At 37.2% G+C, this 27,584-nt stretch overlaps 1 protein-coding gene across 8 annotated transcripts in view; it reads right to left on the bottom strand.

Annotated features, from left to right (window-relative positions):
* Positions 1-27,584, bottom strand: part of BICD1 (BICD cargo adaptor 1) — a 251,349-nt gene that overhangs the window by 73,082 nt on the left and 150,683 nt on the right. For all 8 annotated transcript variants that reach the window (XM_061125244.1, XM_061125253.1, XM_061125251.1 and 5 more), the window contains exon 3: positions 3,541-3,693. In XM_061125244.1, coding sequence (XP_060981227.1) covers positions 3,541-3,693 — 153 coding nt within the window. The remainder of the gene's footprint in view (positions 1-3,540; positions 3,694-27,584) is intronic.

Raw genomic sequence — 27,584 nt, 5'->3', positions numbered from 1 at the left:
GAAAAACAAGCTCCTGGAAGATAACACTCAACTAAAACAGCTTCCTCAAGACTCCAATCAAGACCCTCACTTTGTTGTACCTCCCTACTCAAAGCTGTTATGTCATAAACTCTGTCTATCCCAACCACTTTCCCACCATGCAAGAGCCACCAGTTCAGATCCTCAAATCACATGAACATCCTTCCCCTGGACACCCCATTTTGAGATTCTGCTAAATCTCTATTGAGGTGATATCTTACTGCAAGAGGTCTAATTATCAGCTTTTTTTTTATCAATGAATTTTTCTGATGGTTTGTTGGGGAAATGACAATTGATACCTTCATATGACTTCTGCTTATTGCACTTTCAGATATTTGGGTTTGAGAAGTATAAAGGTATAAAGCATATTTAATATAAGGTAAGGTCTGGTTTTATTTTAGACAAAGTGAAGTGTAAGTTGCTCAGTTGTGTCCAACTCTTTGCGACCCCATGGACTGTCCAAGGAATTCTCCAGGCAACAATACTGGACTGGGTAGCCTTTCTCTTCTCCAGGGGATCTTCCCAACCTAGGGATTGAACCTAGGTATCCTGCATTGCAGATGGATTCTTTACCAGCTGAGCCACAAGGGAAGCCCAAGAATACTGGAGTGGGTAACCTATCCCTTTTCCAGCGGATCTTTCTGATCCAGGAATCGAACCAGGTCTCCTGCATTGCAGGCGGATTCTTTACCAACTGAGCTACTTGGGACGTAGACCCAAATGTGAGGAATGTGGCTAAAGTTTTCAGAGTCAACTCTTTGGTGTTCCTATACCTCATAATTAGGATCACAAATAAAAACTGACATGGTTAATAGTAACAATGTTAAATTTTAGTTTCCTCTCTAAGCTGACTTGTGGATGTAAGATAAAGAAAAAAAATTTACTTATTCTTTCAACAATTATTTAATGCCTATTATGGACCAGGCCCTGTTTTAGGTGTTATGTTGTAATGAAGAGAGATAGAAACAGATTATAAAATATAGAAGCTACATAGGGAGTAAGAAGTGCTATTTAAACAATTATTTAGAAAATAATCTATTGATTGTTTAGTTTTTAGAACTAAACACTTTACAATCCTAGCAGCTTTGCTATTTAGGGAAACCTCAAACCAGCCTGGAGGAGTATATTTTGTATAGGGAGTTTCAGTACAAAGCAACATTCAGACCAATTCTGAAAGTGAAAGCCAACCATTGTTATGTATTTGAATGCTAAATTCTGTAAATAAAGGCCAAAAGGAAGAAAAAACCAAAATCAGTGTTTCGTTAATTAGGAGAAACATGTGGCACTCCAGTGCACCCACTTGTTAAATAAGCCAGAATGACCCTTTGTATGGAAAGTGATTTTAAATCAACTAATTAGACACTTAATTGGGAAAATTACAATATTACATCTAGAAAATAAAATTTAAAAGATGTATATATTTTCCTGGTTTTTTCCCTAACTTCTGAGTTAAGCATTTGATTTCCATGTTTCAATTACTCATGGGAGGGCATGAGTTAACAGTAAACAGTAATCAGCCAGACTCGTAGCACAAATTCCCATAGAAATGGCATCTGGGCTAATGAATTCCCACAGGATACCTTGGCAGTCTTTCAAGAATACCTAATACTGGCCTAAATTAACCTCCTGATGACATCAGTCTACCTCGCGCAGTGATGGGGTACCCTACAGTGCCGATGGGTGTTATCATACTCCCGCCTGTGCAGAGAGCTGTGAGGGCTTTGGGGATCAGGAGAAATGACCACTTTATTTGCACTTCAAGTCCTCTACATTCTTCATCAATAACAAAAAAACAAAACAACAAAAAAATACCCTTCTTATTTTTTTTTTTTCCTTCTTATTTTAAGACACTTCTGAGAAACATATTTTTTTTAAAAATTTTCTAATTTTCTCCACTGTGAGCTCACTGACCTCAGCCAAATCAAGACCTGGGATCTCACATACTGCCAGCCTTAGCACACACAATGATTCATGGCTTAAAGGGAAAGGAATGAGGTAAAAACACATGGAATATATAGGTAACTCTTTTTTTTTTAATGGTCTAGAACCACCCCCTGCACTCCTTAGTAGACATCTTGCTCCCCAACACTGAGGGGAAGTGGCAATGATCAGAAATCAGATTTCAATTGTGTCAATACACGGAATTTTTTTTCCTTTTGGATTTTACCATTCCCCTCTTCATCTTTATATCTATCAAAACCACACCACTGTGCTTCAGTATCCATGGGGTATTGGTTCCAGGAGCCCCACAGACACCAAACTCTGTGGATGCTCAAATCCCTTAGATAAAGCAGTCATAGTATACACATATGACCTATGCACATTGGCACATCTTTAAATCAATTCTAGATTATTTAAAAATACCTAATACAATATAAATGCTATGTACCTGTCAGTGTGAGGCAAATTCAAGTTTTGTTTTTTGGAATTTTCTGGAATTTTCTTTTTTTTTTTTAAAGAAAATTTTCAATCTGTGGTTGGTTGAAACTGCAAACATAGAACCCATGGATCAGTTCTAGAAGGAGATACTAACTTGGGAAGGGACAGAAGTGGAAGCATACATCTGGACTGACCCCCAAATTGACAGAGGACGAGAATCCTAACTTTTGGATTCTGAATTCAGCCTAGCACAGTGCCTGGTGCAGTTTGTTGACCTGATCTGAGAGCTTATGACAACATTTAGACCAGAATAGGGTTGTGGTGGAAAAACCACCTTTGAAAACGCCTTGAAATCCAGCTTACCTTTGCTTAACTACCTATAAATTTTACTCATAAATAAATTCTACTAAAAGTACAGATTCAACAAAGCTATTACTAATAGCTATAACAAACCACAAAGCAAACTGATCAGGAAAATTAAACGATTAAGTTTTCTAAGCCTCATTACTCACAAAATTATTCAAATGTACACATGCAATCTTTTTTGTTAGGTTACAGCAGAACAAAGAAATTAGGCATCTTCTTTATCTTATAATGTTGTTCTTACTGATTTACATTTCATAATACCCTTCCTTGCATAATTTGAAAACAATTTACAAGAGAGAGAGTCAAAGGGATGGACAGAGAGATTGCAGGGAAACTTGAAGCTTGTATTACAAGATTAATAAGTCGTCAAGGTTAGATTTTAATAAGTCTTTTAATAAGTCATCAGGTTAGATTAATTACAACACATTTAGCTTACTCCAGAAATAAATTAACATATAACTAAAGAATAAAGTAAGTTTTTCCCATCCAATAAAGTTTTTTTGGTAATTATAGTACTTCTAGGTTTGCCTTTTAAATTTTAGCTGAAATAGGAGGGTTGGGAAATTTCAGCACATAATTAATGTTGGGAGATTGAGGCAAATTTCAACAGTTAATTTTCTGATAAAGTCTCCTATATTCCTATATGATTTCCTTTATAGATCAGAATTTTAGTATAGATTTAAGAAGGTTTAAGATTTAAGATTAAGAAGGAAGAATATTTAAGATTTCAGAAGGTATCAATCCATTTGGAGTGCAACCAAAAATCTTAAACCTCACCTGGTTCTGTTTTAATGTGGACACCAGTTTCTGCAGCGTGATGTTTTCCTCCTCTAGTTCAGTGTAGTCCTGAAGGAGACGGGCCTCTCGGAATTTATATTCTCGGATTTCATCCTTCATCCGTATTCTTTGTAGCTCCCCCATCTCATTGTTCTGAAACAAGAGAATAAACAGTAAATACAAAAGTTTCTTACTATAGATTTTAATAAGTATAGATAAAGTCTTGGTGGTTTGGTTCAGTCACCAAGTCGTGTCCGACTCTTGTGACCCCATGGACTGCAGCCTGCGAGGCTCCTCTGTCCATGGGATTCTCCAGGCAAGAATACCGGAGTGGAAAGTCTTGGTAGTTAATAACAATAAAAATATCTCATGGAGTGTAAATTGGTACCGGTACCATCTTTTTTTGAGTAACAATTTAAAATCTGTCAAACTTTACAAGCACATACATATAACCCAGCAATTCTAAAATCATTCTTAAGCATACTTTCTTAGAAGTAAACAAAAAGAAAAATACAGTCCTGCATATTTACACAAAGAATAGGAAAAGTCTAAATGTTTGCTAATAATAGGAAACAATGAAATGATCGTGCATCCTTTAGTGGAACAATATAAAATTACTTAAAATGATGAGAAAAAAGGAATGAGTAGTAGTTTTATGCACTAAAATGGAAATATAGCCACAATATATTTAGAAAATTATAGATTAGTATGCTTCCCAAGGGGCTTCCCTCATAGCTCAGTTGGTAAATTATCTGCCTGCAATGCAGTTGACCCGGCTTCAATTCCTGGGTTAGGGAGATCCCCTGGAGAAGGGAATGGCAACCCACTCCAGTATTCTTGCCTAGAGAATCCCATGGACAGAGGAGCCTGACAGGGATTGCAAGAGTCGGACACAACTTAGTGACTAAACCACCAACTGGCACAGTGGTAAAGAATCCACCTGTCAATGCAGGGATATGGTTTGATCCTTGGGTCGGGAAGATCCCCAGGAATGGGAAATGGCAACCCACTCCAGTATTCTTGAAAGGAGCCTGGCAGTCTACAGTCCACTGGGTTGCAAAGAGTCAGACACGACTGAGCATGCACACATGTGTGTATGCGCACACACAAAACATACACACACACACACATGCATAAAGCACCAATTTTCCAAACTCTGATGGGGGAGTCCTTCTACAAGTTTCAAAATCTTCCAACTAAAGCCACATGGCCCAATTCTACCTTGCTCCAGCTACCCTGGCTTCAGCCACAGAAACTTCTTTCTGCTTCCACAAGATGTTGAACTGTGCAGCTCATTCCTACCTTCAGACTTTTGCATTCCTCCTCCCAGACTCCCTGCCTCCAGATCAAGGGTTCTTAGCCTCACTGGTGCCATGAGCTTCCTTGACAACGTGGTGAAGCTAATCGACCACTTCTCAGAATATTTTAAAGGGCACTGAAAGAGTTCAGAGCCTCCAACGCCAAAATATGGCACTTTGGTATATTGATTATTTTAAGCTGAAGGCATTTGACAGACAGCAGATTCAGGAAGGGCTCTCTGTCCTCCCCCTTTCTACATAAAAGCTGGACATGAAATTTCCCTTGGAAAGGTGCCCTCTTTGTACTGGAAGAGAACATTCTTATCACCAGAGACTGGGAGTCAGTGCCAAAATGGACCTGTGCAAACAGACCTACTAAAATGATCTTCCATTAGTTCCCTCATTTAGTTCCTAGTCACTGTCCCATGATATACTATACCCAGTCCAACCTCCTTTGTCTTCTCATATCCCCATAATTTATCATTCTTTGTGCAAAAAGGGTATATAAGTTTTTGGGCCTAATGATTTCTGGTCTTCATTTTCCTTTTGAAGACTCCCATGTACTTGTAAAAAAAATTGAATAAATTTATATGCTTTTTTTCTTGTTAATTGGTTTTATGTCAGTTTAATTCTTCATCCTAGTCATAGAACCTAAGAGAGTAGAAGGAAACTTTCTTCCCTTACAGCATAAAAGACAAGATTATAAAGGATACTGATTATGTTAAAATTAACTTAATATAATATTTTATAAAATTATGATACAGTAATCAGGTAGATTATTTATGGTAAAAAGAAAGTGTTAGTTGCTCAGTCATGTCTGACTCTTTGCAATCCTATGGACTGTAGCCCACCAAGCTACAGTTAAGAATTAGGCCATGTGGCTTTAGTTGGAAGATTTTGAAACTTGTAGAAGGACTCCCCCATCAGAGTTTGGAAAATTGGTGCTTTATGCATGTGTGTGTGTGTATGTTTTGTGTGTGCGCATACACACATGTGTGCATGCTCAGTCGTGTCTGACTCTTTGCAACCCAGTGGACTGTAGACTGCCAGGCTCCTTTCAAGAATACTGGAGTGGGTTGCCATTTCCCATTCCTGGGGATCTTCCCGACCCAAGGATCAAACCATATCCCTGCATTGACAGGTGGATTCTTTACCACTGTGCCAGTTGGTGGTTTAGTCACTAAGTTGTGTCCGACTCTTGCAATCCCTGTCAGGCTCCTCTGTCCATGGAATTCTCCAGACAAGAATATGAAGTGGGTAGCCATTCCCTTCTCCAGGGGATCTTCCTGACCCAGGGGATGGAACCTGGGTCTCCTGCATTACAGTCAGATTCATTACCATCTGAGCCACCAGGGAAGCCCCAGATTATTTATGGTAGTGGCCCTCAATTAATCATACATTCCTGTGGTCACACGTAGTAGAGTTTCCTTTCAAGTCAACCCTGAACTGGCCTACAGAATGCAGTGGAAGCCTTAGCTTTAAGAGGGCTTGAAGCTATTGTGCTTCCTCTCTTGGAACTCCACCACCACGTGAAGAAGCCCAGGCTAGCCTGCTGGAGCATGTGGCCCAGCAAACAGCCAGCACGAGCTGCCAGGCATGGGAGTGAGACACTTTGAGTTCTTCGGCTCAGATGGCTGCCAGATGATGGCTGCCACATGAGTGACCCCAGGCTAGTTGGTAAGAACTGCCCAGCTGAGTACAGCTTGAATATCTGATCTACAGAATCATGGGGTATTATTTAGAGCCCTTAAGTTTGGGGTGATTTGCTACACAGTAACACATAACTGACACACTAATACATGTGACTCTTTACTAATGGAATGTATAATCAGATCTCGTGGTAGATTAAGAAATGCTATATTTTCAAAGCAATGATGATATTTAAAGATCTTACAACATGACGTGATATGAAAATACACAAAGTAACGGTGTTGCTAATGCTACTGAAGTTTGTTGCCTGTATTCAAACAGACAAAAATGTTAAATTTTAGTCTGAGTTTAGAGAAAAAGGAGATGCAATAATTTTTTCCTCCAAGTTTAAAGGTCTCCTGCATTTGATCCAGATTCCCAGGATCCAAGTTAGGAAACTTTTTCTGCTTCTATTTGTCATTGAGGTCTCAGTTCAAATGTTATTTCCTCAGAGAGGCCTTCCCTGAACAACTCGCCCACCCCTGCCCTTCAGTCTCCCATATTCCTATATGATTTTCTTTATAGATCAGAATTGTAGTATAGAGTAGATACTGAGAAAATAACTGTTGAAAGAATAGCACTAAACATTTCTTGAAATTAGTAATTTACATACCTTTTATATTTTTAACATCTGAATATAATAAATCTTTTCTGTAGTGTTGCTCATGTGTCCCTAATACCTGACATATTTTAGGTCTTTATAACCATGAAATGAATAAACAGGTATACAAATAGCTGAAAACAAGATCTAAAAAATATTATTGTAGGGATTATGGTTTTTTTCTGGGTTCTTAGAGCAGGGAACAAAGCAAGAAAACACATGTTCAAATAAACATACCTAAATGTTTGAAATGCCTTGACTTGTTACAATTCTTCAATATACTGTCCAGCTGTTTGGAGGCAGAAACATTACTTTATTCCCTCCTCCTTGGAAAATACTTTAAGCATATATGTTCAATAAGTATAGAATGAAAAACAGAGTTTGGCAGTAAAGCCAAATTACAATATTTTATTAAATTCTTTTATTTTGTAGAAGTAGGAAGTCTTATCTTTAAAGGTCTACCATTAACTGAATGATTTATAGTTATTTAGTTTTCCTCATTTATATGCATGAACATATGAGGAAGCTAACAAACTGGATGCCAATCATTTACATAAAATTATAAACAAAAATGTTATAAGAGCTTCTGTAAAATGTGACTGTATACAATGTAAATATAATGCCCAGGAAATCTAGCTCATATACACTCAGAATTAACCATAAAAGCTTATATAGTAAGACAGTAAATGTAAGGACACATTTAAGACCATGGCAAAGCTAATGAGGGTCACCAACAAATAACTCGTAAAACAGGTAATGAACACTTCTGATGTTAATTAAGGAAAAGGAAGAGCTTGGTGTGGAGACTCATTAAGTTGAAAGATTTTCTAACAATAAAACAGACATAAGACCCAGAGGAAGAAAACTGATCTCATTTATTTTGCTAGAAACTCATGTTTTTTTGGCTTGCCAAAGGTTAAATTTTCAGGCAATGCTTCCAACAGCAAATTCAAAAATTTGCTATGTTTGTTTTTTGCATACTCATCATCCACTCATCACTGACAATTTTTTTTTCTTTCTGGGATAAGAGGATGCTGAGCTCTACTAAAGACCCTTATCAAGAATAATTAGAGTGAGGAAAATAAAGCATGAGAGAAAGCAGAGAAAATGGCATAACCAGGAAATACTCTAGGCTTTCACCTCCAAAGACCTGAGTCCCAGCCTCTTCTCAGAGGACAGGGGAGTCCCAGAAATGTTTGGGGTAGACGATTCTCATAGTTTGCATTGCACTTGAGTGTAGCAGCATTCTGAGGGTTTTATTTTAATTAACATTAAGAGGATTTCTTTTTATGGGGATAATAAATTCCCTCTACTATTGGCCAGAGATATGAAAATATAAGCACTTATTACTACACGAAGGCTAAAGTATAAAAAATAATAGTGCCTTCCAGGTCTATAGCTCTTAGCTTTTCATAACTTAATTATATTCATTGTCATATTAGATCTTAATAATAGCTTGTGTGAGTTGGGTGACAAGTTCTTGCCCATAGCTTACTCATCTGTAAAGTGGGGATACTAATACTTAACATTATATGGTAGCTATGAGAATTTAATGATATTATATGGAGAAATGAGCAGAGATGCCAGGCACACAGAAAATTTCCCTAACAGTGGAATATGTGCTTCTACAGAAAGACATTCACATCTAAAGGCTGAAAGCAATTATTATTATTTCTAATTACTCCTGGATGAGTCAGCGGTAGCTTTATAATGGACATAATATTTGACTAGAACCTTGAAGGACAAGTAGAGTTGACTAAATGGGTAAAGAGGTGGATGAACCTTCCAGTTGGAAGTAAACTTTTGGCCAAAAGGAGAGTACTATTTGTGTTGAGGACAACACTAAAATAGCCAATAGCCAGACTGAGCATTTCTTTAGGGTACCAGTGAAGCTAGAGTACTGACAGAGAGAAAGAAGAGAGAAATTCAGGAAAATCTAAAAAAGCTAATTATTTTCAGCTTATGTCTACATTTGGTGTTATTTCATAAAATAAAAAGTTAAATTACCATCTAGTGTGGTTAACCTATGAGGTAGTAGGAGGAACCAAAATATTTTCATTACTTGGAATCTTTCAAGTTCTTTCCTAGGCTGTGGTTTAGGAAATAGGGCAGTTTGGTGTGGTTGGTGCAAAGTAACGAGATAGATTTTGCAGGAAAATCTATATTAAACAAAGGAATTTGGAGAATCATCAAAGTCTTTTAAACAAAGCAGTCACGTAGACATGAGACCCATGTTTTGAAAAGTCACTCTTGAGAGGTGGGAGGGTGGACAGGAGAATAAGCTAAGTCATCCCCTAAAAGTCAGCATGAGGAAGAGGATAAGGAATATTGAGGAACATCTCAGCATGAACAGGACCTAGTCACTGACTGATGTAATAATAAATGACAGAGGGAGAAGAGTAGAGTAAAAAAAACAATGGCCTAATAAGGATAACAGAACTGTAAGGAAGGAAGAAATTTTACAACAAAGTGAACATCAGAGTTAAAGACGTGTCTTCTTAATAATTACATGTACTATTAATTTGGGTAGTCAAACCAGGAATTTCTGGATCTGTGAGTGGAGTGAGGGTAGACAACTAGAGAGGGGAAAGAATGGGATATGCATTGCTGACTTTCTTACTTCTCTCCCATAGAGTTGCTGCTGGGAGTTCTGGCACTTCAAGACCTTAATATTTATTTTCCTTCTTTTGGCCAAAAACTAACTCTTCTCTTGCTGGTGAGAGGAGTGGATGACAGTTCTTCTTGCCTGACCTCTCATGTCCTCAGTGTCCTCAGCTCAGGTGATTTGTTCTCTGTCCCACATAACAAATAACTTACTTCCTATTTTTCTAAATCATCTCCAGTTGTCCCTAGAGGAAAGACATTCTTCCATCAAAGTTTGTTATGCTTAGATCTCCAATGTTCTCATTATCTGCAACCTTGTGTCTTTACTTCCTTCTTTACCCAGGTTTGATTACACTGTCATCACATACTGTCTTGCAAACATATTTTACTCCCTTGCATTTCTCTCTCTTGATCACAGAACTCAACTTTCTGCCTTGTTATGCCCGAAGGAGAACAGAACTGGACAAAATACAAATCCATGCCATGTGGTTTCAATTACAGCTCATGAAGAGGTAGTGGGATGTGGTGGTGAAGAGCCCTGACTCTGAACCAAACTTCCCTGGGTTCAAACCCCTGCTTCAACACAGTAACTTTGGTCAAGGTTACTAATTCTCTGTGCCTGTTTCTTTTCCTGTCAAGGGAACAACCTCCATCTGTTAGGTGGATCAGAATGGTGCCTAAAGTATCCAATAGCTGCCCAGTCACACTCACATAACCCTGTTTTAATGGTCTGAAAAGTGTTTATCACTATTTATTTGTTTTCTGTGTATTGGTTATTTTTCCTTCACTAGATGTCAGAAGGACCAGATGTCCTTCACTAGTTTTCAATAATTGGTCCCCATGTACCCCAGAACCCAGGGAAGCACATCACTTATGGTAATCATATCCTACAGCTCAGACTCATCACTTCCAGCCTGGGGTGGATTGGTGGTAATTGTGAGTAAAGTTGGGAAGTCTTTGAATGGATGAACTTAGCTGGGTATAGCCCAAAAAGTACAGGTATATTTGTACATTTCATATATGTGAGTTTATAGATTGGAAAAAAAGTGCACATCTACAAAGCAAGCCACAGGTAAAATTATCCAGTGTTTAAAAACCCTTTTAATGATATCCAATCCATGTGTATTCATACTTTATTCCATCTCTGTAGAAATTTGTAACAAGAAAAGGGTTTGATAAACATCTATAGATGTAGATGTATAGGACTGACACAACTTATTATGTAATCTCTCTTAAGAATGGGTATAATCAATGAGGGACAGTGACACTGTGATGTCTTTGTGAGATCAGCCAATAACAAGCTGATAGACAAAGAGATCTTTTTCCAAAATCACAACAAAGAAAGACCAGTTGCTCTATCAGGCAGTTATGTGGGCTTCACAATCTTTAGGAGAGCTATCAATGAAGAAAACGAGAAACCAGAGCACCATACAGACAGCATCTCCAAGTGCAATCCAGACTAAACAAGTGGGAAACAGCTAGGAAAAACAAACAAGGTGAGTTTGAAATATGGCTTGAAACAAACAAGTTCAGTGAAGAAAAAAAGCATGTAAAGAGTTTTGCCATGGCTGGGAAAGAGAAATAAAGGAGGAGAGGATTACCACTTTAGGACAGCATTGCCCATTAGTGAGCTCCACATGAGGCCAGTTCTGCGCAGGGTTACTGGAATATTAAAGTTACACACATCTTTTTTCTGCTAGACTTCTCAGAGCCCTTAATATGCTAGCATGCACTGAGACTTTATAAGAGTAAGATGGGGTATGTAGCATTTGCTAGATTTTTTTGACCACAAGATCTTTGCCTTTTTTTTTTTTTTTTTTTAGATCTTTGCCTTTTAAAAGGAGCATTTTGATCAATCCAACAGACCAAATCATTGAAAAATGTTACACTAAGACAGTAGAAAATGATAGTACCTATACAGTTGAGTCGGGTAAACCACCAAGCTCTTTACAGCACAACTCCAGATTCCTTCCAATTGCCAAGCATTGAATGGATCATCAGATTTAAATAATGGAATAAGATTAAAAGGAGAGGAGTGAATAGGTATGAAAAGAGGTGAGGCAAGATGATCAGGTATACAAGAGTAATATAGCTATAAAAAAGCAGGAGTCTGTAATCCTCACTTTGAAAGTACCTGCAAATCTGGTTCTGAGGAAAGTGGCATCATGAAGAGTTATCTATCCTAGATTGAATTTGAAGCAATATCAGCATCTTCCCCATGGGATATCAGCCTCCATTAGAAGTCAAGGACCAGCCATCTCAGAAGCAGTTCACATTTCAATGCCTCATTTCAAACATTCTTCCTAAGCAAAATCTTGATAGCAACATAAAATCCACCTTTTTAGTGTAAACATTTGAGATGGCACAAAATAAATAAGAGATGACTGATTTTATTTTACCCTAATTTACCATTTTCCCCTTCTTTTACTTGTATAAAAGGACATTAAAATAATAAAGATATTATTCTAATAGCTTAATAAACATTTACATTGCATCTTAATTGGGTGGAAGATATGTTTTACAGGAGAAATTTTTGTGTAAAAAATTTTTTGGTATCAACTTTATTAAGATGTAATTCACATACCTAAAATGCACTCATTCAAAGCATACAATTCAACAGTTTTAATAAAGCTGCAGAGTTGTGACCATAACCACACTCAATTTCAGAACATATTCATCACTGCAAAAAACAAATTCTAGGGACTTCCCTGGCAGTTCCAGTGCTGAGGACTCTGCGCTTTCACTGCTGAGGGCACGGGTTCAATCCTCAGTCAAGGAACTCAGATCACAAAAAGCTGTACAGTGAGGTAAAAAAGAAAAAAAACTTCCATGTATTTTAGCTATCGCCACTCCCATCCCCTTTAGCCCAAGGCAACCACTAATCTGTTTTCTATTTGTTTATAGTCTTTTGAGAGACTATAAAAATTTTAACTGCTGATAAAATATCTTAGATTTTGCAAAGCTGATATGAAACAGAGCAGTCCTTACCCCTCCCTCCCCATGTCCTTTGCTTGCCTTTTGTCTGTAGAAAACTTTTAGTCATAGAATAAGTTTAATCAGAGAAATGAAAAATACAGAAACAAAGGAAAAGGAGACCAAATAATAATGTAGTCACTAAGCATAGTCAAAGATCTTTAGTTCTTTCTCAAGGGTTATAGATAATATTCTGAGCCATATCCTGTGAGCTGCCTTATAAATACTAAAACACCAGGGGGAAGAAGTTAACCATATAATAACCAGACTATACCCACAACATAAGCTGCCACAATTCCGAGAACTGACCTCAGCGAAAGGGAAACAAATGGACCTGAAACTGAAGATTAACTGTACCTAAAACAACCAAGATCATGCTGGTCAAGCCACAGATGATCAATTTGAAGATGATTGTCAGAACTGACTGTACTGTTTCTGCATCTGTCCCCTCCTTCTGTCCATAAAAGCTCTTGCCCCAGTGGCTGCCACTGGGGGAAAATCAGCCTTTGCACTGATGTCCTCCCTCTTCCTTACCCCACCTGTAGGCATCTGAAATAAAGCAAACTTTCCTTTCCACCAACTTGGACTGTTTATTGGCTTTTGAGAGGTAAGCAGCCAGACCCTCCACATTCTTTCAGTAACAGAGTTTTCCTGCAGCATGAATACTTCACATGTTATCAGCAAATTGTGCTGGCAGTGTCCAGTACATATCAGATCCAGTACCGAGATACTATGTTTCACAAAGTAGTGTGCTCATTTAAAGTTCACTCAAGGAACTGTAAGTTACTTTTTAATCAGTGAAAGTGTGGCTTTGAGAGTTGGGTATTGTAACCAGGACATACTGATTTATTTTGGAATGAGCTTTTGCAGATATTAAGATACTGGAATATTTTCTTCTTTCCATAATCAAACTTGAAGTCAGGAAACCATGATCATTTCCCAAAATAGTCTAGTTACCTCTTACTTACTTCTTTGGTTTTTCTTTTTAAAATTTCTCTTTTTTTAAAATTTAATGATGCAAAACGTCATAATGAATGACGGTATGACAGTTTTCTTTTCTGATAGTATCTCCTTATAATTATGAAAATCCATTCTGCCCTGATTACACAATTACTGTAATAATTTATTAAATGGAAAAAGGAAATTTAGGAAAAGGGAAATTTACACTAAATAGATTTGAAATTTAGATTGTGCAATAAACATCAAGGCTCAACTGACATATATTCCAGAGATAGTTCGATCTCTAGCACCTCACATATTTCACCTCAGCTTCACAGACTTTCTTGTGACCTTGCTATAAAGAATAGCATCAACAGTTTCAAAATCATTGATTATAATAATTAATTTTAGTTTCCATTTCCAAGGGAACACCCTATATAAAGATTTTTAATGAGAAGAAAGACCATGAAAAGGAAAGAAGTGAACACAAGTGGAAGTAATGGTATGTATTTAAAACAATTTTTAAAAATAGCAGTGAACACTGAAATAAAGAAAAAATTAGAGGAATGAAAAAGAAGAAGGGATTGAAAAATGACAAAATGTGAGATAAGTATCAGGGGGATAAAACCCTGAACAGAAAGGGAGGTATTGATAAAATTTATAACTTGATTGAAAGATACAAGTTAACCCCTCAGGGTGCTGAAGGTTATTAGAGACACTATTTTTATTTATTCCTTAGGTATGTGCATATAGTAGAGGCTGATTGATTCATCCAGATAGTTCTGAAACTTTTACAGGGTATCTGACTGGTCTGATTTACTTGCTTATTTTTGTTAATATGTGTGTGTGAGCATGTGCACACACATGTGCTTGGTTATTCTGTCGTGTTCGACAATTTGCGACTCTATGGACTGTAGGCCACCAGGCTCCTCTGTTCATGGGATTCTCCAGCAAGAATACTGGAGTGGGTTGCCAATTCCCTCTCCAGGGGATCTTCCCAACACAGGGATCAAAACTGGGTCTCTTGCATTGCAGGCAATTCTTTACTGTCTGAGCCATTATAAAGCATTTTTATCACCCAGGAAACAAATAACCCAAACATTGGTAATAAAGAAGAAAGTTTAAACTAACAGTGAATATAGTTACTCAAATGAAGTTTTCAACATATAGAATAGTATGAAAAATAACACCTTCAGAAAAACAACTATTTTACAAAGAAGTGGGTGGTAGAGTAAAAATAGCTCTGGACCTGGATTTGAATGCTAGCTTACACCAAAAAATTTCCAGGACTTTCAATTTTCTTACCTCTAAAATAATAAAAATAGCTTTCTACTCCACTCCAGAGTAGTCAGAAATAATGAGAAAATATTTCTAAAAGCACTTTGTAAATTGTAATAAGCCATCTTACATCCTTATTAAGAGGTAGTTTTTTTAAAAGGTCAGTTAAACGCTTTTATAGAACAGTGGTGGAAATTCTTCAGAATGTTCTTTATCAATAACCATTTGAAGATTCTTCAAAAAAAACCCCATCAACATGTAGATATGCTTCTAGCTCATCATATGGATAATTTAAAGTGAGGAGATACTGATTTTGGACCCAGAAATTATAAAAATATATGCAATGAATAAAAATCTCATTCTCAACTTTTTCCATCCCTCCAACCCGCTGTTTTTAGTATCTTATGTATATTTGCAGAGTTTCTTTACATTTTGCTTATTTCAAACTGTACCTACAAGGCCAACTTGTTCCCAAATGAGAATGAACATGGTTAATATAATTATATAATGTACTAATCATGATGTGATTATTTATATATATGTATATGTAGTACATATATACATATATATCACATACACATCTAGTGATATACATACATATCACTAGAATCTGTATCTCATATAGCATTCTTCAGTTACAAGCTAGAATTTATTTATTTAATAAGTACTTACATAATGTTTACAATGTGCCAATACCATTTTAAGCACTTCAGAAATATAAAACTCTTTTAACTTTTAGTCTCTATAACAACTCTATGAAGTAGAGCCCATTATAATCCCATTTTACAGCTAGGCTAATGGAGGCATGGATATGTTTTAATGATTTCCTCCAAGTTCAAGAATAAGTGCAGAGTCAGGAGTTCAATCTAGCTCTAGAACGTGTGCTCTGAACCATTAAACTCTGCTTTCTTCTTCTTTTTAAAAATGATGTTTTTTTATTTGGCTGCGCTGGGGTCTTAGTTGCATGCAGTAACTTTATTTGCGACATGAGAACTCCTAGTTGTGGCATGTGGAATCAAGTTCTCTGACCAGGGACTGAACCTGGGGCCCCTGCACTGAGGGCACGAAGTCCCAGTTACTGGACCACCAGGGAAGTTCCAAGCCTAAAAATGGCTTATTAAGTGAATTGTTGCTTGAATGGCTTATGATGGCTATTATGAACCAGATTATTGTAAACCCTCTAGGTTTTAGTTTCCTTCTCTCTATGAAATAAGGAATGAATAGAAATACAAATGCCTCAGTAAATTTGCTCCATTTTATAATAAGTTAGTGGATACTATTTCTGAAAAATAAATTATTTTATTATTTTCAATACATAACTTCTTGCAAAGAACTGATTCTGGAGATAATGATGTAATAGTAGCGAGAGGTGCCCAAGTTTTGAACATTCATTATCTATGAAGTTTCAGAGTAAAATCTCTGACTGCTAAAGCAAAGCCATAACTTTGACCCCAACTGTTACAGTGTCTCCAGAATCTTTCCCTTCTGAAGGTTTTCAATATTCTGGGCATGTGAGTACTATAGGCTAACTAACACTACAGGAATTCAGTTGTATATGTGCTTATTAAAATGTAAGTTCCAAACCCTGAAGTATCTTAAGATGCCTGGCATTCTGCTTTTCAACATTTATATTAAAAGTCTAAAGATTTCGAGATATATATTTTTAAGGTAATTATTAAAGGTGATCAATTTGCTACCATTACAATCTACATTAACCTTTCAAAAAGATGTCCCCTTACCAATATCTTCCTGGTACTGGCTTTTCCTTTTGTTTTGAAATAAGTGGACACTGAACTTTAGAAAAACCTAGAGAAAGGAGTTTTGCTATGGCAGGAGTGATAACTTGAGAGACAGGTGAAGACCTAGGTAGTGAAATTTAAAACTGATAAGGACAGGGTGAGAGGGAAGCAATACCGGCAAAGAAAATGGACTATTGTGTAATGTTGGGGTTAACCAGTAGTTAAAGGTCACTCTTTGCTCATCTTCAGAAACCCTAGACATCTGTGACTGACCCTGGCCCCTATTAATGACTTACCAGTGACTTATAATGTGCTGCTTAAACCTGAAACTCCCTTGACACACACTATACTAGTTTGTCTCCATTACTTATGGAAAATTTATAGGCTGATGATTGGTACTTGGCTCCATAGGTTATATTGTCTAATTTTAGCTATCTATGAGCAGCTGGGTTTAAGACTCTTCTGTAAAATTATATGAAAACAGGTATCTTGTGTGTATCTTAGTGGTTCACAACCTGAACACAAAACACATCCAGTGGTATTAAGAAAGGGCCCTGGAGCTGTGTCCGGAATTCTCAGACCTCTGTCTGCCTGTTTCCTCTCTCCTGCTGTACCAGTTCTTGAGTTGATCAAAGCTGAAGGAGAGTGGAATAAGTCATCCTAGTATATGCCACCTTGGAACGTGGATTATTTTGAGCTGAAAACAATTGGAATCCAGCAGACTTAGGAAGAGCTTTTAATCTCCCTCTTACCTGTTTAAAAGAATTTAGAAAGAGGGTTTAAACCAGGAAGACAGCTATTATAAGATATAACTTTTTGTATCAGAATGACTTGTCTGCATGGTGCAGCAAACATTTGTTCATCAAACATTTGCTCTTCTAATCTTCTGTGAATTGTCTTCCTCCCCTTTGAAGTTCCAGACACCTAATTCTTCCTTCCAAGCTCAGGATGGTACATAAGCTTTGATTATCTGGCTTCTGGGGAGTCTTATATTTTATGGGGACACCTTATGGTTTTTTTTCCCTTGGGGATGGTCTTGATCACTGTCTCCTGTACAATGTCATGAACCTCTGTCCATAGCTCTTCAGGCACCCTGTCTATCAGACCTAATCCCTTGAATCTATTTGTCACTACCACTGTACAATCATGGGGGATTTGATTTAGGTCATACCTGAATGGTCTCGTGGTTTTCCCTACTTTTCTTAAATTTAAGTCTGAATTTGGCCATAAGGAGTTCATGATCTGAGGCCACAGTCAGCTCCCAGTCTTGCTTTTGCTGACTGTATACAGCTTCTCCATCTTTGGCTGCAAAGAATATAATCAATCTGATTTCAGTATTGACCATCTGGTGATGTCCATGTGTAGAGTCTTCTCTTGTGCTGTTGGAAGAATGTGTTTGCTATGACCAGTGTGTTCTCTTGGCAAAACTCTGTTAGCCTTTGCTCTGCTTCATTTTGTACTCCAAGGCCAAACTTGCCTGTTACTCCAAGTATCTCTTGACTTCCTACTTTTGGATTCCAGTCCCCTCTGATGAAAAGGACATCTTTTTTGGATGTTAGTTCTAGAACGTCTTGTATGTCTTCATAGACATTAGTAGTTGGGGCATAGACTTGGATTACTATGATATTGAATGGTTTGCCTTGGAAATGCACAGAGATCATTCTGTCGTGTTTGAGATTGCATCCAAGTACTGCATTTCAGACTCTTTGTTGACTATCAGGGCTACTCCATTTTTTTCTAAGGGATTCTTGCCCACAGGAGTAGATATAATGGTTATCTGAATTAAATTCACCCATTATAGTCCATTTTAGTTCACTGATTCCTAAATCGTCACCATTCACCCTTACCATCTCCTGTTTGACCACTTCCAATTTACCTTGATTCCTGGACCTAACGTCCCAGGTACCTATGCAAAATTGTCCTTCACAGCATCGGACTTTACTTCCATCACCAGTCATATCCATAACTAGGCATTGTTTTCCCTTTGGCTCCATCTCTTCATTCTTTCTGGAGTTATTTCTCCTCTCTTCTCCAGTAGCTTATTGGGCACCTACTGACCTGGGGAGTTCATCTTTCAGTGTCATGTCTTTTTGCCTTTTTATACTGTTTATGGGGTTCTCAAGGCAAGAATTACATGCCAGCAAATTTGGAAAAATCAGCAGTGGCCACAGGACTGGAAATGTTAATTTTTCATTCCAATTCCAAAGAAAGACAATGCCAAAGAATGTTCAAACTACTGCAAAATTGCACTCATCTCACATGCTAGCAAAGTAATGCTCAAAATTCTCCAAGCCAGGCTTCAACAGTTCATGAACCAAGAATTCCATATGTTGAAACTTGATTTAGAAAAGGCAAAGGAACCAGAGATCAAATTGCCAACATTCGTTGGATCATCGAAAAAGCAAGAGAGTTCCAGAAAAACATCTACTTCTGATTTGTTGACTATGCCAAAGTCTTTGACTGTGTGGGTCACAAAAAACTATGGAAAATTCTTAGAGATGGGAATACCAGACTACATTACCTGTCTCCTGAGAAATTTATATGCAGGTCAAGAAGCAACAGTTAGAACTGGATATGGAACAATGGATTGGTTCCAAATTGGGAAAGGAGTATGTCAAGGCCGCATATTGTCACCCTACTTATTTAACTTATATGCAGAGTATATCATGAGAAATGCCAGGCTGAATGAAGCACAAGATGGAATCAAGATTGCAGGGAGAAATACCAATAACCTCAGATATGCAGATGACACCACCCTTATGGCAGAAAGTGAAGAGGAACTAAAAAGCCTCTTGATGAAAGTGAAAGAGGAGATTGAAAAGGTTGGCTTAAAGCTTAACATTCAGAAAACTAAGATTATGGCATCTGGTCCCATCACCTCATGGGCAATAGATGGGGAGACAGTGGAAACAGTGTCATACTTAATTTTTTTGGGCTCCAAAATCACTGCAGATGGTGACTGCAGCCATGAAATTAAAAGATGCTTACTCCTTGGAAGGAAAGTTATGACCAACCTAGATAGCATATTAGAAAGCAGAGACATTACTTTGCCAACAAAGGCTATGGTTTTTCCAGTGGTCATGTATGGATGTGAGAGTTGGACTGTGAAGAAAACTGAGCACTGAAAAATTGATGCTTTTGAACTATGGTATTGGAGAAGACTCTTGAGAGTCCCTTGGACTGCAAGGAGATCCAACCAGTCCATCCTAAAGGAGATCAGTCCTGGGTGTTCATTGGAAGGACTGATGCTGAAGCTGAAACTCCAATACTTTTGCCACCACATGTGAAGAGTTGACTCACTGGAAAATACCCTGGTGCTGGGAGGGATTGGGGGCAGGAGGAGAAGGGGATGACAGAGGATGAGATGGCTGGAAGGCATCACCAACTCGATGGGCATGAGTTTGAGTAAACTCCAGGAGTTTGTGATGGACAGGGAGGCCTGGTGTGCTGCGATTCATGGGGTCGCAAAGAGTCAGACATGACTGAGCGACTGAACTGAAATGACTGAAATGCCCACCACACCAAACAAAAGAGGAAGAGGTAGGGAATCTACCTGATAAGGAAACCAAATAATGATAGTGAAAATGATCCAAAATCTTGAAAACAAATTGGAGTTACAGACAAATAGCCTGGGGACAAGGATCGAGAAGATGCAAGAAAGTTTTAACAAGGACCTAGAAGAAATAAAAAAGAGTCAATATATAATGAATAATGCAATAAATGAAATAAAAAACACTCTGGAGAGAACCATCAGTAGAATAATGGAGGCAGAAGATAGGATAAGTGAGGTAGAAGATAGAATGGTAGAAATAAATGAAACAGAGAGCAAAAAAGAAAAAAGAATTATAAGAAATGAGGACAACCTTAGAGACCTCTGGGACAATTTTAAACAGCCAACATTCAAATCATAGGAGGCCCAGAAGAAGAAGACAAAAAGAAAAGGCCATGAGAAAATACTTGAGGAGATAATAGTTGAAAACTTCCCTAAAATGGGGAAGGAAATAATCACCCAAGTCCAAGAAACCCAGAGAGTCTCAAACAGGATAAATCCTAGGCAAAACACCCCCAAGACACATATTAATCCAATTAACAAAGATCAAACACAAAGAACAAATATTAAAAGCAGCAAGGGAAAAACAACAAATAACACACAAGGGGATTCCCATAAGGATAACAGTTGATCTTTTAATAGAAACTCTTCAGGCCAGAAGGGAATGGCAGGACATACTTCAAGTAATGAAAGAAAATAACCTGCAGCTCAGATTACTGTACTCAGCAAGGATCTCATTCAGAATGACGGAGAAATCAAAAGCTTTACAGACAAGCAAAAGCTAAGAGAATTCAGCACCACCAAACCATCTCTCCAACAAATGCTAAAGAATCTTCTCTAGATAGGAAACACAGAAAGGGTGTGTAAACACGAACCTAAAATAATAAAGTAAATGGCAACGGGATCATACTTATCAGTAATTACCTTAAATATAAATGGGTTGAATGCCCCAACCAAAAGACAAAGACTGGCTGAATGGATACAAAAACAAGACCCCTATATATGTCATCTACAAGAGACCCACCTTGAAACAAGGGACGCATACAGACTGAAAGTGAAGGGCTGGAAAAAGATATTACATGGAAATAGAGACCAAAGAAAGCAGGAGTAGCAATACTCATATCAGATAAAATAGACTTTAAAACAAAGGCTGTGAAAAGAGACAAAGATGGATACTACATAATGATCAAAGGATCAATCCAACAAGATGATATAACAATCATAAATATATATGTACCCAACATAGGAGCACCACAATATGTAAGACAAATGCTGACAAGTATGAAAGGGGAAATTAACAATAACACAATAATAGTAAGAGACTTTAATACCCCACTCACAACTATGGATAGATAACTAAACAGAAAATTAACAGGGAAACACAAACTTTAAATGATACAATAACCTAAAGAAACAAAAGACCTATATATAGAAAACACTGATGAAAGAAATCAAAGAGGACACAAATAGATGGAGAAATATACCGTGTTCATGGATTGGAAGAATCAATATTGTGAAAATGAATATACCACCAAAAGCAATCTATAGATTCAATGCAATCCCTATCAAGCTACCAACAGTATTCTTCACAGAACTAGAACAAATAATTTCACAATTTGTATGGAAACACAAAAAACCTCCAATAGCCAAAGCAATCTTGAGAAAGAAGAATGGAACTGGAGGAATCAACCTGCCTGACTTCAGACTCTACTACAAAGCCACAGTCATCAAGACAGTATGGTACTGGCACAAAGACAGAAATATAGATCAATGGAACAAAATAGAAAGTCCAGAGATAAATCCACACACCTATGGACACCTTATCTTTGACAAAGGAGGCAAGAATATACAATGGAGAAAAGACAATCTCTTTAACAAGTGGTGCTGGGAAAACTGGTCAACCACTTGTAAAAGAATGAAACTAGAACACTTTCTAACACCATACACAAAAATAAACTCAAAATGGACTAAAGATCTAAATGTAAGACCAGAAACTATAAAACTCCTAGAGAAGAACATAGGCAAAACACTCTCCGAGATAAATCACAGCAAGATCCTCTATGACCCACCTCCCAGAATATTGGAAATAAAAGCAAAACTAAACAAATGGGACCTAATGAAACTTAAAAGCTTTTGTGCAACATAGGAAACTATAAGCAAGGTGAAAAGACAGCCTTCAGAATGGGAGAAAATAATAGCAAACGAAGCAACAAAGAATTAATCTCAAAAATATACAAGCAGCTCCTGCAGCTCAATTCCAGAATAATAAATGACCCAATCAAAAAGTGGGCCAAAGAATTAAACAGACATTTCTCTAAAGAAGACATACAGATGACTAACAAACACATGAAAAGATGCTCAACATCACTCATTATTAGAGAAATGCAAATCAAAACCACAATGAGGTACCATTACATGCCAGTCAGGATGGCTGCTATCGAAAAGTCTACAAGCAGTGAATGCTGGAGAGGGTGTGGAGAAAAGGGAACTCTCTTACACTGTTGGTGGGAATGCAAACTAGTTCAGCCACTATGGAGAACAGTGTGGAGATTCCTTAAAAAACTGGAAATAGAACTGCCATATGACCCAGCAATCCCACTGCTGGGCATATACACTGAGGAGACCAGAATTGAAAGAGACACATGTACCCCAATGTTCATCGCAGCACTGTTTACAATAGCCAGGACATGGAAGCAACCTAGATGTCCATCAGCAGATGAATGGATAAGAAAGCTGTGGTACATATACACAACGGAATATTACTCAGCCATTAAAAAGAATACATTTGAGTCAGTTCTAATGAGGTGGATGAAACTGGAGCCCATTATACAGAGTGAAGTAAGCTAGAAAGAAAAGCACCAATACAGTGTACTAATGCATATATATGGAATTTAGAAAGATGGTACCAATAACCCTGTATGCAAGACAGCAAAAGAGACACAGATGTATTGAACAGTCTTTTGGACTCTGTGGGAGAGGACGAGGGCAGGGTGATATGGGAGAATGGCATTGAAACATGTAAATTATCATATGTGAAACAAATCGCCAGTCCAGGTTCAATGCATGACAGGGTGTTCATGGCTGGTGCACTGGGATGACCCAGAGGGATGGGATGGGGAGGGTTGTGGGAGGGGGTTCAGGATGGGGAACACATGAACACCCATGGAGGACTCAAGTCAATGTATGGCAAAACCAATACAATATTGTAAAGTAAAATAAATTAAAAAAAAAAAAAAGAAAGTAATATGCCCCCCCCCCCCAAAAAAAAAGAATATTCCATAGTTTGTTTGGATCCACACAGTCAAAGGCTTTGGTGTAGTTAATAAAGCAGAAGTAGATGTTTTTCTGGGATTCTGTTGCTTTTTCTATGGTTCAATGGATGTTGGTAATTTGATCTCTGGTTCCTCTGCCTTTTCTAAATCCAGTTTGTACATCTGGAAGTTCTCGGTTCATGTACTGTTGAAGCCTAGCTTGGAGGATTTTGAGCATTACTTTGCTAGCCTCTGAGATGAGTGCAATTGTGTGGAAGTTTGAACATTCTTTGGCATTGCCTTTGGGATTGGAATGAAAACTGACCATTTCCAGTCCTGTGGCCACTGCTGAGTTTCATTTGCTGGTGTATTGAATGCAGCACTTTCACAGCAACATCTTCTAGGATTTGAAATAGCTCAACTGGAATCCATCTACCTGCACTAGCTTTGTTTGTAGTGATGCTTCCTAAAGCCCACTTGAATTCAGACTCCAGGATGTCTGGCTCTAGGTGAGTGATCACACCATCGTGGTTATCTGGGTCATGAAGATATTTTTTATATTAGGAAATGATAGCTCTAGGCTTTGACCCAAGTACTCTGCACCCTAATTCTTCTGTGTATTTTTGCCATCTTTTCTTAATATCTTCTGCTTCAGTTAGGTCCATACTGTTTCTGTCCTTTATTGTGCTCATCTTTGCATGAAATGTTCCCTTGATTTCTCTAATTTTCTTGAATAGATCTGTAGTCTTTCCCATTCTTTTGTTTTCCTCTATTTCTTTGCATTGATCAGTGAGGAAGGCTTTCTTATCTCTCCTTGCTATTCTTTGGAACTCTGCATTCAGAAGGGTATGTTTTTCCTTTTCTCCTTTGCCTTTAGCTTCTCTTCTTTTCTCAGATATTCGTTTTTTAAAAAGTTGTTTTAATCACTTACAAATTACTTATCAGACATAGGATAGAAATTTCTTGGGCATAAAAGAAAGACAGCAAAAGAATGCTATGATTCAAACATATACAACTAATATGTAATATTAATCGTTGGTAATTAAATACGGTACAAATAGATAAATAAAAAGAACTTGTAGTATATATTTTACTACAATATACACCAGTAGTAAATCTCTTTGGGATTAGGGAAGGAGATTAAGGAAACTGAAGTAGGTCATAGAAGTAGGAAATGATAGCTCTAGGCTTTGACCCAAGTACTCTGCACCCTAATTCTGAGCTGTTTTCATTAAGACACGTTGACTTTGCTTCCTAGGTTCAAAAGCCAAAGAAAACAGACTGAAACAAAAAGAATAAAATATGCAAAGGGAAACTAAGAATTCTCTCCAAATGAAAATGAATTTCTCATTTTCCAGGCCTCCAAACTCAGGAGAAGGCTGGGAGCACTATGAAATAGAGAACAAAGGGGCCATAGCATTAAGTCCTGAGTGCTATCTAGTTTGGCTCAAAGTTTCAAAGGACATTAACTCAGGGACAAAATAGTGTTTGGGGGATGAAAACATGTTTTCCTTCCTTGGAAATTCAAAGTTCTGTACAGAGGCTCAAAAGATGGCTCCCATCCCCCAGCCCTGGGAAAGAATTTTAGAAAGATGAGTGGGCGTCTCCTTTTGGCACCTGATGGTCAGGGGCTGCCTGCTGAGCTGTGTGCATGAGGGCTTCTGGCTGGTGAGTGACTGGTGTCTACATTGTTCTTGAAGACATGACTGGACACACTTCACACATACGGTCCCTCTCAGTTTGCAGAGAAGAGAAGATTTTACACTGAACAAAATCTAATAAGAACGCCTTTCATAGACACACAAAAACCAGTGATGTAGTTTTCCCTGCCCTGAATTTCAATTAGCATCCTAAGCAGCAAATCTGAAAATGACTGAGAAATGCCTGCATTTAGTCTGTGGGTCCAAGCCAAAGACATAAAATATATATTAAGAATCATGATTAGCCAAATGAATTCTCAGACTGTACATGAGAAGAATATTGCCTAAGAGTATTCTGTTGGAGTTTCATATTTTTTTAATCTTACCTAAAAACTCCCGATAATGACCTTCTTTGTTTTACCTATTTAACATTTTACTGAGTTACATAGTGGGATAAAATATGTTTCCACTCACCATTTGTTTAATTAAAGCATGTGTGAGATATCTTTGATTCTTTGGTGGCACCTCAGTTATTTAATTCTACTCATTAATTTTGTATACTTTCAGTAAAGCTCACATCCTCCAGAAACATTTTACTGATAGACTTTTAAAATAAAAAGTTTTCATTAAGTCAGAGTTGCTTTTTGTAAAGAATCAGCCGTAACACAAATATGTTGTCAGTTATATTCACATTTTGAAGATATATTGTATTATTTTATTACTATCCATATATTTATTCATCATTATTTTAACATCTTTCATTACTGAATTGAGGATATAAGTCTAAATGACAATATCTTGAAGCAATCACAATGGTAAATTAATATACTCCTGGGGCCCAAGATATGATTGGTTTAAAACAAGTCAGTTTTAAGGGAACATAAAATTAAATAGCATTTAAAAAAATCAAAGCAAATAATTTTAGCATGTATTCCTAATGAGTTACCAACCAGTGCCTCAGCCATCAGATTTATGGTGACACTCAGAAGTCACTTTTAAAGTGTTATAAACCCAGAGAATTTAATATTTATCCATAAAACTGCATCATAAATACTAAAATGATGCACTATTTACCTATCTCTGCTGATAAGTTTTCTGTGTAATTTTTTTCTTTTGGATAAGATCAAATTAGAAAGCTGTAAGGACTAGTAAAAATGATTTTTTGCATATAGAGAATATCCTATTAAATTACTCAACTTATATTTAGCTCCTATAATTAAGTCTGAAGAGAAATATGCTCTACATTTCAGTCTAAGAAGATAGTTTGCAGTCAAAAAACCAACAACTCCTACTATAAAAATCTGGGAGGACAGTATTCATATTTAAATTCCTTTTAAAAAAATCATGGCAACATTTACTTGAAGTCCAAAATATTATGTATTCATGTGTTTATTTTCAATATTATGTTTAAAAAAAATCTGCCTTTCTAATATAATATTCCATATTAATAAATACACTACTATTTAAATCTAGTGACATATTTAAAATTCTAGGAGAAAAGAAGTAAATAATGACTACTTGAAATCATATTATTTGGTAAGACCTTAGTTGCCTGACCAGGGACTGAATCTGGGCCACAGCAGTGAAAGTGCCAAATTCTAACCACCAGACCACCAGGGAACTCCCAGTGATCTGTGTTTTAATAAGCAATTGTGAGGCATCTTAAGTTTGACAACCACTAGTCCAGATAAAAAAGATCAACTCACAACAGCTGAAGTTCATTCAGAAAACAAATGCTCATAGCAGGTTGGTCTATCATCTACTCAATGACATAAACAGGATAGACAAACAAACAATGGAGCAAAACAGAGAGCCTAGAAACAGACTACATTTATATTGAAACTTAATATACAACAGAAATGTCACTGCAGATCAGTGGGGGAATGATAGGCTACAAGAAAATTCAGAGGAACATATTTATGACTTGCAGCACAGAATTTCTTCAATAAGAAACAAAGATGGCTTACTTGTAGAAGAAAAGACTGATATACTTAACTGTAATAAAATTTAATATTTCTGTTCTTCTGAGTATAACTTACAATAAAGTTAATGATAAGACAAGAGTCTAACTAGGAATATATTTCCCATACATATTGGCAAAGACTTGTATTTAGTATTTATTCATTCAACAACTACTCATAGAATGCTTATTATGTACAAAACACTAGTACAAGTGCTAGGGATGAGATAGTCTGGGACCTGGGACCCTTTGCTGCAGTGCTGCAATGCTCCTACCTGGACACACCTCTCCTCTAGCACAAAATACAAAGAAACTATATGGGACTAAAAATAACTGCATGCATGTGCAGTTAGATCAAATTTTGGACAAAAGATACGAAGAGACCAAAAAACCCAACTGTCACTTCTGAAGAGCCTGGAACAAAAGCAGAGGGTTGAGAGCAAAAGCGGGAGACTGCACATGTCCCCTGAACATGACACCACCTAAGGGGTAAGCAAATTACCTAAGCCACCCTCTAACCTG

Source organism: Dama dama, chromosome 22, assembly GCF_033118175.1.
Source record: "Dama dama isolate Ldn47 chromosome 22, ASM3311817v1, whole genome shotgun sequence".
Taxonomy (NCBI): Eukaryota; Metazoa; Chordata; class Mammalia; order Artiodactyla; family Cervidae; genus Dama; species Dama dama.
This window is presented reverse-complemented; position numbering and strand designations above follow the sequence as displayed.